Source organism: Myotis davidii, unplaced genomic scaffold (genome assembly GCF_000327345.1).
Source record: "Myotis davidii unplaced genomic scaffold, ASM32734v1 scaffold204, whole genome shotgun sequence".
Taxonomy (NCBI): domain Eukaryota; kingdom Metazoa; phylum Chordata; class Mammalia; order Chiroptera; family Vespertilionidae; genus Myotis; species Myotis davidii.
Genome location: NW_006299715.1, coordinates 3,682,049 through 3,695,954, shown reverse-complemented (window position 1 = coordinate 3,695,954; position 13,906 = coordinate 3,682,049). Strand labels below are relative to the sequence as shown.

At 41.7% G+C, this 13,906-nt stretch overlaps 1 protein-coding gene across 8 annotated transcripts in view; it reads left to right on the top strand.

Moving 5' to 3' along the window:
* PROM1 (prominin 1) overlaps positions 1 to 13,906 on the top strand; it is an 89,021-nt gene that overhangs the window by 15,957 nt on the left and 59,158 nt on the right. For all 8 annotated transcript variants that reach the window (XR_001515903.1, XM_015571844.1, XM_015571846.1 and 5 more), the window contains exon 3: positions 13,067 to 13,122. Coding sequence is in view for 7 of the 8 variants with exons in the window: in XM_015571844.1 (XP_015427330.1) it covers positions 13,067 to 13,122 (56 nt within the window). In the remaining variant the exon portion in view is untranslated. The remainder of the gene's footprint in view (positions 1 to 13,066; positions 13,123 to 13,906) is intronic.

The following is a 13,906-nucleotide window of genomic DNA, read 5'->3' as shown; positions in this document are numbered from 1 at the left end:
TGTGCTCCTGCCTTTTCCTTCAGTAAACAGGGCGGCAGGTGTGCCCTTCTGGGAAATGTGGGCCTGTCCCACAAAAGACACCAGGAGAAAAGCTTCCTGTTTTCATGGTCTCCAGCAATGTCCTTTCAGGAGGACTTCAGATACCCGCAGGAAATGAGACATGAGTGCAAATGCAAATAAAGAGAGGCTACCCGGCAGCAGCTGGGTGAAGTCCACATGGTACTAAGTTTTGCTTGTCCTCTGGGGTTGAGTGGAGAGAAGTCCTAAAATTTGCTCCTGGAGAAGTAGCTAGAAAGTAGCTGCACAGGGCAGTTCTGGGTCAGAACCATAAAGGATGGACAGAACCAGGAGAGATGGCTCCAGGCCGTCCTGTCGCACACCCTCTGCTCGGTTCGGGGCTAGATTCGGAAGTGAGCTTAACACCGGGCGGTGGGGAAGAGCTGCCTGGGTTTGAATCCTGGCTCTGATGTTGCTAGCTCTGTGACCTTGGGCAAGTTACTTAAACTCTTAGTTTTCTCTCTCTAAACTGGAAATAATAATAATAATAATAATTAATAATAATAGTATTTCTTTGATCATCATAATATTTAAATAAATATTTTTATGGAAAAATTACAACAGCATCTGATTTATACAAAGTGCTATATTACTGTTTGCTAAGTAAAATATGAATGAATACAATAGAAATTCATTTAAAAGTCTCTAAATCAGTGGTTCTCAACCTTCTGGCCCTTTAAATACAGTTCCTCATGTTGTGACCCAAGAATAAAATTATTTTTGTTGCTACTTCATAACTGTAATGTTGCTACTGTTATGAATTGTAATATAAATATCTGATATGCAGGATGGTCTTAGGCGACCCCTGTGAAAGGGTCATTCGACCTCCAAAGGGGTAGCGACCCACAGGTTGAGAACCGCTGCTCTAAATTAACCTCAGGTCTTGGTGATCACATGGACTAAAGAAGAAGTATTTCTTTGACTGCAGGCTCCATGCTCAGTGGTTAGAGCACTGGTCTTGTATTTGACCCTCCCTGTATTGTCTTCCTGGGGCTGCCATAACAAATGGTCACAAACTGGGTGATCACAAACAAATGATCACAGTTCCAAGGGCCAGAGTCCAGGGTCAAGTTTATTGGAAGGGCCATGCTCCCTCTGAGGGCTCCTGGGGAGAATCCTTCCTTGCTTCTCCCAGCCTCCGGTGGCTCCAGGAGTTTTGGTCTCTGCCTGTCTTCACAGGGCCATTGTCTGCCTCCCTGGCTCACATCTCCCCCTGCCTTTCTCTTATAGGGACAGCCGTCATTGGGTGTAGGGTGTCCCCTACATCCAGGATGATTTCAAGATCCTTCACTTAATTACATCTGCAAAGACCCCTTTTCCAAATCAGGTCACAGTCCCAGGTTCCCAGGCTCAGGACTTCAACACATCATTTTGGGAGTCACGATTCAGCCCACAAAACCTATTACACCCATTCATTCATTCATAACACGTCTAATCCTTTCAAAATCATTTGCAAACATGTTTTCAAATATATTGAAACTCTTCAGAAAAAGTGGGATAGTTTGCATATTCTATAAGTTGAGTCTTTCACTTAACATTATATTGGGGGCATCTCTCCAAGTTGGTTCCCATAAGGATGTTGACCAAAAACAAGCAGGTTTTTAGCAAGGATCCAAAGGCATTCTCTCACCAATCTTTTGATGTAGGGCCAAGGGCTTAAAATTATTTTTATTATGAGTTAATTGTTTGAAGTTTTATGATTAATGTTTCTGATATAAACAGCACCCACCCAAAGTGCATCCTCTCTAATTTTGGCTTCTTTGTTTTGCTTTCTTTGAAATGCGCAAAACACTTGGAGCTCAGTGTTCTAGATTTGTAGTCTGTTGCTTTCTCCCCGGGCTTTTACAGTTTACCCACATGTAATTGCATCCAATTGACTGGTTTTTATTAAGTCTTAATAGACCATTTGACGTCGTTTTTAATGCTCATTTTTTTATGTTCTTATTTCTTCAGTTTATGTAAGCTTTAATTACTTATTATACATAAAGAGGCAGGAGAAGCCTGGGAGCAAACCCAGAGTTATGGGTTGAATTGTTCCTCTTCCCATCCCTGAAATTCTCTTATTGAAATCCTAACCCCCAGTACCTTTGAATGCGACCATATTTGGAGATAGAATTGTTGCAAAGTCAATTAGTTAAGATGAGGTCATACTGGCATAGGGTGGGCCCCTAATCTGATATGACTAGTGTCCTCTTAAAAGAGGGAATTTGGAGACAGCACCCACAGAATGCCATGGCAACAGTGGAGTTATGCTGCCACAAGCCAAGGAATTAAGAGAAGCTAGGAGACACCCAGAACTGTTCCGTCCCTGGGGCCTTCAGCAGGAGCATGGCTCTGTCAACATGTCGATCTTGGCCTTCATGCCCCCAGAATTATGAGACAATAAATTTCTTTTGGTTAAGCCTGTCCATTTGTGGTACTCAGTTAGGGCAGATCCAGCAAGCAAATCCATCCAGTAAGTGTACAATGAACAGAAAATACATATGGACGGCCAAGGGCACATCCCATTAGGGACTGTGTGCAGCCGTGTCTTGTAGGGAAGGAACTGATGGCCAGGTAACCTGATCAGCTGGAAAGTAGAGTCTCTGCTGTACATTTATATACCTGAGTCACGTCATCCATTGATTGAACTGAGGGATTCAACTGTGTGTGCTGAAGAATAAAAGAAACGAGAATGAAATAATACAAATGATTTTTTTCCCACCTTTCTACAATTGTATCATGTAGCCTTCACCTTCATCAACACTCAAAAGAAAAGTGCCGCTGTTTGCTGGACACTAGCGATTTCAGGGGTTTGCATGGACAATTCCTGGTTTTTGTTCACTGCAGTCCCTGTCTGATGTGAGGACCTAAGTTTGCTCAAGACGAGACTCCTTGTTCTGTTGCCTCTTGTCCTTCACTCTCCTCCTGGCAAACTGTTATTTCTGAAAACTTTGCTCATGTGACACATCCTTTGGAAGTCTGGTCCCTCATCTCATTGTTTTGTCTGTACCATTTCAGTTTCATTTATATAGTTTACTTCTGCATGCTTCACACTGCCTTTCAATAGTTTGCAGTCTCAGCTTATACACTTACTGGTGCCAGCCGTGCCTGGCACATCCGAGATCCTTCGTAGTTGCTGGCTTTAGTTGTAGTATTTTTGAATTTTTATAGAGATTAACTCTCCCACTCCACCAAATTTCTCCCTCTATTCACTCAACAAAGGTTGAGTATTTGCTGTGTGTGCTTTCCTGAAATACTGGCCTCACGGTGCTACCACTGAGCTACCAAAAGAGTAACACCCTCAGGGCCATGAGCCTTTCCAAAGCGTGTTGCTCTGTTTTTACGTTTTCTTCTAAAACTCCCCTTACTGTCAGTTTTGCAATTACTTTTAATTTCCCTATTGTCAGCTGTCAGAGCATCTCTGTTTTCTTTAAATCCCAGTGCTTCGTGTTACACCCTCTACTTTATACATCTGGGGAGTTGCCATGGGCGGCTCCATTTCTCCCGTAGAATTAAAAGTATATGGATTTTGTGATAGCTATTTATGTTTCCAAGACTTGAGACTTTATTTCCAAGATTGTTGATTTTTTTTTTTTACTTTCATGGAAAAATTCAAGCTTATAATATTTTAGCCAACAAGACTCCTGGACTCCACAGTAATTAAGTATCTGTGAGAAGCTCAGGGCCGGGAACAGCTGTGAGGTGAGGACCATCTGGTGGGCTCACAGGAAAGGGGACCGGGGCTCCTGGGGATGCCTGAACTAAGAAGGACTAAGTATTGAATGAAATTCAAATCATCTCACTAGTTATAAAGATAACTAAGTTTTTAAATTTTTTAAAATATGGAAGCAATACATGTACATAAAAGGCAAATCACATTGAAACACTGAAAGGTAATGATTGCTAACAGGGTTTTCATGTAGCCATTTGTTCACTCATTCATCCAGTGGATGTTTAGCGAGGGCTTCCAAGTGCCAGGCTCCGTTCTAGGTTCTGGGGAATGAACATTATACACACACTCGCGCACACACACACGTACACACACACTCCCCTGCCCCCAAAGGAATTATTTGACATGCACTTCTGCCCCTTGCTTTTAAAACCTAACATATCTGATAGATTATTCTTGACATCCATTTTATTTCTCTTTAGTTTCACAAAATGCAGAGAAGTACACAGAAAAAAGTACATAAACCACCCATAGTGTATTTATTCTCCCAGAATGAACACGGAGTGAGTTGCTTTAAATAAAAGAAAGAAAACCTTAGTGACGAAATTGGAATCTTCATTCCCACGTTCCTGCTCCGGTTTCTCTCCTGTCTTCCCTCCATCCCTCCTTCCCTGATCCACAGAAGCTTGGGTTCTATATGATACATACATACATATATATACACAATATAATATATATACACACACACACATACACATATATCTATAAATCTATCTATCTATCTATCTATATATATCTATAGATATGTAGAGATATATAGATATATGTATATAAAGAGAGAGCACTGTTTTGTGTCTGGGTTTTGTTTTGTTTTGTTTTTTAACTCACTGTTATGTTTTTGGTGTCTACCCATATTGAAACCCAGGGTTTCTAACCCATACATTTTAACTGCGCTCTGATGTTCCTTTGTGTGAGTAAGTCCCATTGTGTTTATCCCATTCCCTAGTGTTGGCATTTTAGTTCTTTTCCCTCATCTTGGTTACTGCTAAGCATTGCTCCACTGATAAAACAATGCACTTCACTGGTATATTGGTGGGTATTTGGATTTCCAGTTTTTTGTGTGTTTTTTCCCCCAAAACATTATTACAATGACCACTCTTGAATGCATAGCTTTGCATAGTTGGGCAAGTTCAACCAATAGGAGGGACCCTAGAAAAGGAATTACTGTGGCAAGTGGTGTGTGCCTGCAGAGTTTTGATTGATTTACAAAATTGCTGTCTGATTTGTGTACCAATGTGCAGTCCCAGTATTAAAACATGAAAATACTTGTTTTCCCACACTTTTTTCCAATGCTGGTGATTAAGAATTTTAGTGTTGACATGTCACAGGGAAAAAAATGTCATGTTTTAATTTGTGTGTCTTTAATCACAAGTGAGTCACACCCTTCTTCCATTTGAATTTTTCTTTTTTTCAAAGAAACTTCCTGTTCTTGTCTTTGCTTATTTTTCTGTTGAATTATTGGTATTTTCCACGTTGATTTGTTAAAGTACCTCACCAAATTTAAAACACTTATTCCTTGAGGAGGTACCATACTTGCATCACTCAGAATGTAAAAGTACAGAATGGTATGCAGTGTGACACTCCGTTCCCTTCCTGACTCTCAGACACCCAAACGTGGTTTTTAGATTTCCTGTGTGCATTCGTGGGTCTGTGTCTCTTCAGACATATTTTCTACAAGCAAATATGTGTATGTGGTCTTTTCTCCACAAATGACAATATGTTGTCTATTTTATTTGACACACGACTTTCTTTTTAAACATACATGTTGGTCCTTATTTTATATTAGTACCTAAAGAACTTCCTCGAGCTTTTAATTTTTTGTTGCTGCATAGTAGTTCATTACTTGTTAACCAGTGTTCACCATTTTTCTGTCACAAGCACTGTTATAAGGAACTTCAGTATTGTCACACATTTGCAAGTCTGTATGTAGGATAAATTCGTAAAAATAGCATTGCCAGGTCAGTTTGTAATTTTGTGAATTTGCACTTTTAACAGCTATTGCCTCATTGCACTCCATAGAGACTGAACCAGTTTAGTCCTACAATAGCAATGCACAGACATGTCACTGAATGTTGCCCAGTGTTTTGTGAGGTGGGCATCATCTCTATATTATCTACATGGAAATGAAGGCACAGAGAGGTGAGCTACCTTAGCCAGGGCCACACAGCTTGCGTGGGCAGAGCAGGGATTTGAATTCAGATGTGTCTGATTTCAGCACCATTCTCTTGTCATGTATACTCCTTACACTAGGCTATTGCACAATGCCTTGTAGTGGGACTGGACAGTGCACCTCGTGGGATATGCTTTGTCAATTCTTCTACTTCCTAGGAATCCAGGAAGAGAATACAGTAGAAAGAGTGGAAGCTTTTGATAGAAAGGTTTAGTCCAGGTGTTGCTCAGTGACTCTTAGACCATTTCCAAGGTGCCTTTTCAGACATTGTACTGCTTGTTTTATAAATAAGTTTTCCCCACGGGAACAGGAATGAGTTCCAGAATTAAGGGCTGGCCTTTACCGGCTGCTAACGTGCTTTTTAACGAAAACTTAAGTTCATTTTGTTCAGTCTATCTTTAGTAATTCTTCCCTTCTAACCTGAAAGTCTATTTCATTTTCTTTTGTAACTTTTAGAGTTAAACATTTGATTACATCTCCCTCAATTTTTTATCGTTAAGAGTTTGGCTTATAATTTATTGGTGGACTTCTCTTCCCAGGGCTTCTGTGAATTTAAGTCCCAGAATGTAATAAGACAGAATTTTTGGTGACAGTATTTATCTCAGAAATATCAGGCGATTTCTACTTTTTATTTTATTTTGTATTGGTCAGGTGAACACTATAATGATTAGACAATCATATACTTTACAAAGTGTTCCCCCCAATATTTGCAGTCCCCATTTTTATCTTAATTTCCTAATAAATGCATTTAAGTGTATAAAATTTCTTCTGAGAACAGTATCCCGTAGATTTTGAAACGTGGTGTTTTCTAATAGCTTATACTTTCTATTTTGTTTTACCCAGTTGGACTGCTGCCAACTGAGTAAACGTTACCTTTTGGAAAGGATTGAATGACAAAGATTAAGCGTGAGCTGTTATAGTTCGTTTGTTTAACACTTCCCAGTCTCCAGCTGCGTGGTCCTGAATGCATCCTCTGGCTTTCTCCTGAGCTGGGAGCAGCACACCTGGGGTGATTCCCAAGGAGCCCCCCTCTCCAGCCCTCCCCCTTGCTTTCTGGAATTGCAAAATGTTCCCTCAGCTACTGTTTTAGAATGCTGTTGATTGTCTCAGAGTTTCCTTTTGGTGAGAGCACGTGGAAAAACCCTTGTTTCTAGTCTTGACATTTTTCCTGGGCCATCGGCCTGAGCAGTTAACTCTAAATGGCTTCTGGAAAATTTTAGAACACTGGCTTCCTCTCTAAGCAGCGGGCACAGAATGGCCCCTTGCTTCCTGTGTTCTTTTGCTGCAAAAGCCAACACTGTGGGGATGGAGCCAAGGGCCAGGTAGTCCCTGCATGGAGCACCGGAGTCCCATCTTCGGTCCGTGGGCTTGCTTCTCTTTTTTCTTTCTTCTTATCCATGTTATCTTAATTTTATACATATCCCTGTTAGCGTAGGTAGAATAGGAATAAAATTTCAGCCCGGCTGGCGTGTCTCAGTAGTTGAGCATTGACCTATGAACCTGGAGGTCACGGTTCCAACCCGGTCAGGGCACATGCCGGGGTTACGGGCTTGATCCCCACTGTGGAGTGTGCAGGAGGCAGCTGATGACTCTCTCTCATCATTGATGTTTTTATCTCTCTCTCCCTCTCCCTTCCTCTCTGAAGTCAATAAAAATACATTAAAACATATAAACATCCTAAAAGCCAAATTTGTATTGGGTGGGATTGGAGAAAGAACGAATTGAGAATGAGAGGAGGGGGAGGGAGAGGACTCCCAGGGCAGCAGTCCAGGGGAAAGAAGTCCCCGTAGCCTTGCAAGGACAGGAGGGGTGACTGGTTTACGGAGAGCAGCTGCAGACACAGGCTTCTGTTTAGTAACTCTGTGGGGAACAAGCCTCTTAGTCGACACTCGAGCCAAAAGGTGGTGAAACAACTGTTTATTGGTGTGTGGCATTTCTTGACCATCTGTGGCCTCCTGTGGGAATCTATAAGTGCCTGGATTATCATTTTAAAATATTTTAAATGGATGGCATCACTGATTCAATAGGACATGTTTATTAATTGAGACGAAGGCTCTCTCCGAACCTGATCAGAAGTAAATCACCTTGAATCCCGGGGAGGAGGAGGTTGAATGTGTTTTAATACCCTCTTGGCAACTGGCTGACCCAGAAACTCAGCCTAATGAGATTTGGACAGCAGGCTTCCAAGAAGGAGATCGATTGTGACGTGCTGTGCTTAATGCAGCCAAGCCTGGGGTGGTGCAAAATGAATGGATGCCCGGGATGCCTGCGTTGCAGGGAATTGCTTTTTTGTAAAGAGCCATTGCACATATAACTGGTGTGATAGAAATAAAGCTGAGTGGAAAGGAACATCTACTCTGAAATTGAAGTTAATAGTGACTTCAGAAGTGAGTGTCTCCCAGTATTGCACTGCAATGACAGGGAGCAGACCAGTCTTCTTAAAGACAATTTTGCTCGAAGGTAAATCCAGATGTTCTACCGGGAGGTGTCTATCAAATCTGCCTACTTCTCTCAGTCAGTACTGTCCTAGCTGAGGCCGCACATTACCTGGACCATTGCAGTGGCACCCTAACTTTCACAGACGATGCGGAGGGGTATACATAGTACTCTCCTAACGACCGTAATAGTGACCCCAGCTGGCCTCCCTGCTCTTCCTGGAACATGCGCCATGATGTCCTGCCTCAGACCCTTAGCATGGCTTTTGCATGGCTTTTCATGTCATTTGACTCCTTTGCTCAGGTGTCATCTCAGAGAGAGCGTCTCTGGCCACACTGTCTAATTCAGGATCCCTGTCCCCACTCCCTTACCTTCATTCTTTCTTTGTAGCACATCTTGTGGCATTATAGTAGATATTTGTTTGTCTTGATTATCGGACTCTAAACATCTTGAAAGGTGGGGCTGTACTTTCTTGTCCTCAATACCATGTCTCCAGAGCCTGGGACAGTGCAATGCTCACTCACTATTGTTGTGTGCATTGGTGGATACTCTTGGGTACACTCTATGTGCTCACTGCGCTGCAGTCACAAGGCCTTTTAGCTCCTAGAACAGCCGTGGGCAAACTACGGTCCGCGGGCTGGATCCGGCCTGTTTGAAATGAATAAAACTAAAAAAAAAAAAAGACCGTACCCTTTTATGTAATGATGTTTACTTTGAATTTATATTAGTTCACACAAACACTCCATCCATGCTTTTGTTCCGGCCCTCCGGTCCAGTTTAAGAACCCATTGTGGCCCTCGAGTCAAAAAGTTTGCCCACCCCTGATCTAGACTCTCTCAATGCTCCTTCCTGACCCTGGTGCCTTTGCACGTGCTGTGGGGACAACTTCCTTCTTTATCGTCTGCATCCTCTCAGTGGGCGGCTGGCTCCTTTGTATCTCCGAGTCTCTGCATAGGTTTCCTTCTCAGATGGAACAGCCTCCTAGCCTGTTCTTCTCCAACTGTGTCCCCGATCTCACTCACAGCACCCCCTCATCTTCACTCGTCAGCACCCACAGTCTCTGTTATAAACATCGCCTTGCCCTCCTTTCTCACTGATTTTCTTCCGGCAAAATCCCAAACCTCCTTGCCCCATTTTCTTACTTCTATCTCGGAGTAACTGAACGCACCTAGAAAAGATTGCTGTGGTGCCCACGGACTCGCTTAAACGTGTATCCACAGATCCAGGACACTCACGCTCCTGACAGTTCTGACCTGTTTCTCAATCAATCTCCATTTCCACTTCTTTTTTAAAAAAATATTTCATTCTTTTAAAATTTTTGTTGTTGTTGATTTCAGAGAGGAAGGGAGAGGGAGATAGAAACATCAATGATGAAGAGAGAATCACTGATTTGCTGCCTCCTGCAAACCCCCTACTGGGGATTGAGCCTGCAACCCGGGTGTGTGTCCTGACTAGGAATGAAACTGTGACCTCCTGGTTCATAGATCAATGCTCAATCACTGAGCAACACTGGCTGGATTGTTTCAACTTCTTACTTGCATTCTTTCTCTTCTCAAACTTCTACCTTGAACCCTCCTCCACCAGCCCGTGACCTCATACTTCACCGCGGGAATGGATGGAATCACATGGAAACTGACTCATGGCTCCCTATTTTTATTTCCAGTTTCTCTGTAGGGCTAGTCATGCATTTAGAATTCCTTTCCCTGGGTAGAGTTATTAATCAAAAGATGTGATTCTTCAACAAATGACAAATGCTAGCAAGGATGTGGAGAAAAGGGAACCCTAGTACACTGCTGGTGGGAATGCAACCATTATGGAAAACAGTATGGAGTTTCCTCAAAAAATTAAGTACTTATTTCCATTTTATAAGTAGTATGTGTTAATGCAAAGTGCACAGAAACAAGTAAAAAAGGGTGTGTTCTCCACCCAAATGTAACCTATGTTTACATTTTGCTCTACTGCTTTTTAGATTTTTTCCCCAAGGCCAACTTATTTTTGGTGTTTTTTATTTAGTTAAAATCACATTATGTTCTCAGATAGAATCTAAACATAAAGACATGGCCTATAAGAAAAACAGTAGATACTTACCACTGGTCTATGTATGTGCATTATTTAAGACTGACTATGCTTGAGGGTTTAATTATTTTTTTAAATTATGATAAATGAGACTTAAAAAAAAAAGGTTGCCCACTTTAAAAATCAGACTGAATTGAGGACTTAGAGCTATAGGAAAATCAGATTTTGTCTGATGTTTAATGTACCATTGGAAAGGCTAGGGTTTTCAAATTCAACAATAATGGTGATTTTGGATTCTTTTTTCAGTTACAAGTGGTCTGATTTCTCAACTCCACCCCCTTTGGGGCTTTATAAAGAAGCTGAGGTGCAGAACTTTTTAAAACAAAAAAGACGAGGCTTCTTTTTTATTTTTAATCTTTTAAAAAGTTTATTGATTGATTTTGCGAGAGAAAAACATTGATTTGTTGTTCCACTTATCTATACATTTCTTAGTTGATTCTTGTATGTGCCCTGACCAGGATTGAACCCAAAACTGGTGATTCTGCCTGGTCATAGGTACTCACCGGGGGTGCTCAGGTGCACTCTGCTCCAGCTCGCGTACTGGGCATCCCTGTTCTGCGGGGAACAGTGCCAGCCTTGGTGGAGCGCTGGTGAGATCTCTGTGTCCACCTGCCAGGCTGTCGTTCCCAACGAGTTAATGAAACTCCAATCCAGGTGTTGCTGTGGAAGTGTTTTGTAGATGTGGCTGACACCTCTAATTAGTCGACTTTAAGTGAAGGACATTGCTTTTTATACTGAGTGGGCATCATCCAATCAGCTGAAGGTCTTAAGAGAAAAAACTGAGATTTCCGGCAGAAGGGGAAATTCGGCCTCAAGACTGTAGCATCAACACCTGCCTGAGTTTCCAGCCGGCCAGCCTGCCCTAAAGATTTCATCCCCACAGCTCCTTAAAATAAAGCTTTCTATGTGTATCTCTAGCTCTAGCTTATCTGTAGCTCTCTCCTTGTCTCCATCTCTGTCTCTGACTGGTTCTGTTTCTTTACAGAGCCCTGACTGACACAATGATCCCAATGGTTGGAGATTAGGATGGGGAGGAGTGTTTAGTTAGAGAGGAGTGTTTAGTTAGAGAAAAGCCTCGCCCTCTTCCCATTCCTATCACTGAAGAATCAAATAAGCCAGGTCCCCTTGTACCTTGAGGGAGGCTCTATGATCACCCAGTGCTTTCTCTGAAATACCCATGCTGTGTGTAGGCGGTGTGACTTTGTCAGCGATGACACCATTTTCATCAACCTTAAGCTTGTGTCTTGGAGATGGGGTGGTTGGCCCAAGTCGGCCTTTAAATAACTGAGGAGCTTTCTTTTATCATAGATGCCATTTTAACTCACCTCTCTCCTCAAAAAAGGACCTCAGCTTCTGTTCAAATGATGGCGATATGTATTGATTGTTATGCCTTAAGTTAAAATAAAATGCCTAAGGCAGTGGTTCTCAACCTTCTGGTCCTTTAAATACAGTTCCTCATGTTGTGACCCAACCATAAAATTATTTTCGTTGCTACTTCATAACTGTAATGTTGCTACTGTTATGAATCGTAATGTAAATATCTGATATGCAGGATGGTCTTAGGCGAACCCTGTGAAAGGGTCGTTCGACCGCCAAAGGGGTCGTGACCCACAGGTTGAGAACCGCTGGTCTAAAGCATGCTTCCCTGCTTTTTCTTTTTCAATTAACCTCTCAGCTATCAGAGCTGACCACACCTACTGGGCTGATTCGATCAGATTTAAACAGTTTTGTGCAATGAGTTGGCGCCTTAAACATTTTTTTTTTGATAAAAGGTAAACTAAGTCAAAGTATCCAAATAACCAGAAATTTCCAAATTTGTTTGACTTAGTGAAATATATTAGTAACTCCGTGCACCCCTGTCCCGGGACCAGGGATGGAACCTGCAACTTAGGTACATGCCCTTGACCGGGAATCAATCCTGCGACCCTTTGGTGTACAGGCCAGCACTCTAACCACTGAGTCACACCAGCCAGGGCCAGTGTGCATATTATTACTAGATTGGTGAATTAGAAGAAGTGGCTCTTAACCTATGTGAGAATTGAGCCCAAATTGAACATGCATGGAAAAGTTCAGCTTTGCATAACTGAAATTTCCAGGGTCCTATGCAGTGTTTGGAGATGAGGTGGGAAGAATGTCTCATGTGATTTGGAACTCTTGGGTTAGGTTCATGATAAGAAGCCTTTCATGTGTAAAATATTATATATGTGAAATTATTAGAAAAGGAATTGCACTTGTGTTTCCAAATAATGAAGAATCTGTGTAACATTTTATCAGTGACTTTTAATGAAGTGTTTGTGGTTTGCTGATAAATATTAAGGTGTATTGTGAGAAACTGAAAACTCTTAAAAATAACAGCTCTCTATTCTGCCACTGGCAAAGTAGTAAGTCAAGTGTATTTGCCCTTCTGTCTTTGCTATGGTTAAGAGCCTCATCGGCTCAATTATTTACCTGCATTAAGAAATAGGAATAAAAGTCTAAGAATACACTAATATGGAGAGGTACAATAATTAGTGAATATATATAGACTTTTATTCTCTAAATATACATTTTATACTTTTATTGAAAAATTAATCTTGCCACTGTTTTGTCTCTTCACCCCTACCCCTGCCCCCCAGATCTTATAAGAGAAATACTACAAAAGAAGTTTGAACCCTCAATGGAATATGGGAAGGTAATTTTTATTGATGTATTTGTTATTAAAATAAGTATGAAAAATTTTGACTGGCTTGAAAAGTAAATCTTTAAGCAACTGGTTATATAATCTGAAAAACCTTTTTTGATGAACTTTTGTGGAATATTGGAGCACCTTATAAATCTCATTTAAACTACAGCAAAAATGACAAAAGGAGCATTGAAAGAAACCTTCACCTTTCAAATTGTATGTTATTTAAAAACTAAAATTTCCATAAAGGCAGTAGTAGGCTACTTCCTCAGCTAACGGAGGAGAAGTTCCTTGAGCAATGTGGGGGTTGGGGTGCCAACCCCCATGTAGTCAAAATTTGGGTATAGCTTTTGACTCCCTAAATCCTTAATTACCAATAGCTGTTGAAGAGACTCAAAAAGAGCCTGGAGGTTTTGCTAGAAATAAATGACAAAGATGTATTCATGGGTCTTAGAGTCTGCAGACTGAACACAGCTAGCAAACCCCAGAAGTGTTCCAAAGGAGAGAGCCACGGTCAGAGTTGTTACGGGAGAGTCACGTTCTTGAGACTAACCCTGTGTCCTTGGCCTCTGGGTTGGTCTGAGGTCATGATCTTCTCCATGACCCGGTGGTCTGGATGCTGGATGTCAAGGGGTCTGGATACGCGGACATTCTCTCCTTAGCCCTTCAGGGGGTAGCCAGAGATTTGATGTACAGTCTAACCTCCTTTCTTGTCCCATTGATTTTCAGAGAGAGTGAAAAGGAGGGGACAAGCGGGAGGGAGAGAAAGAGGAGAGACACATCGATTGCCTCC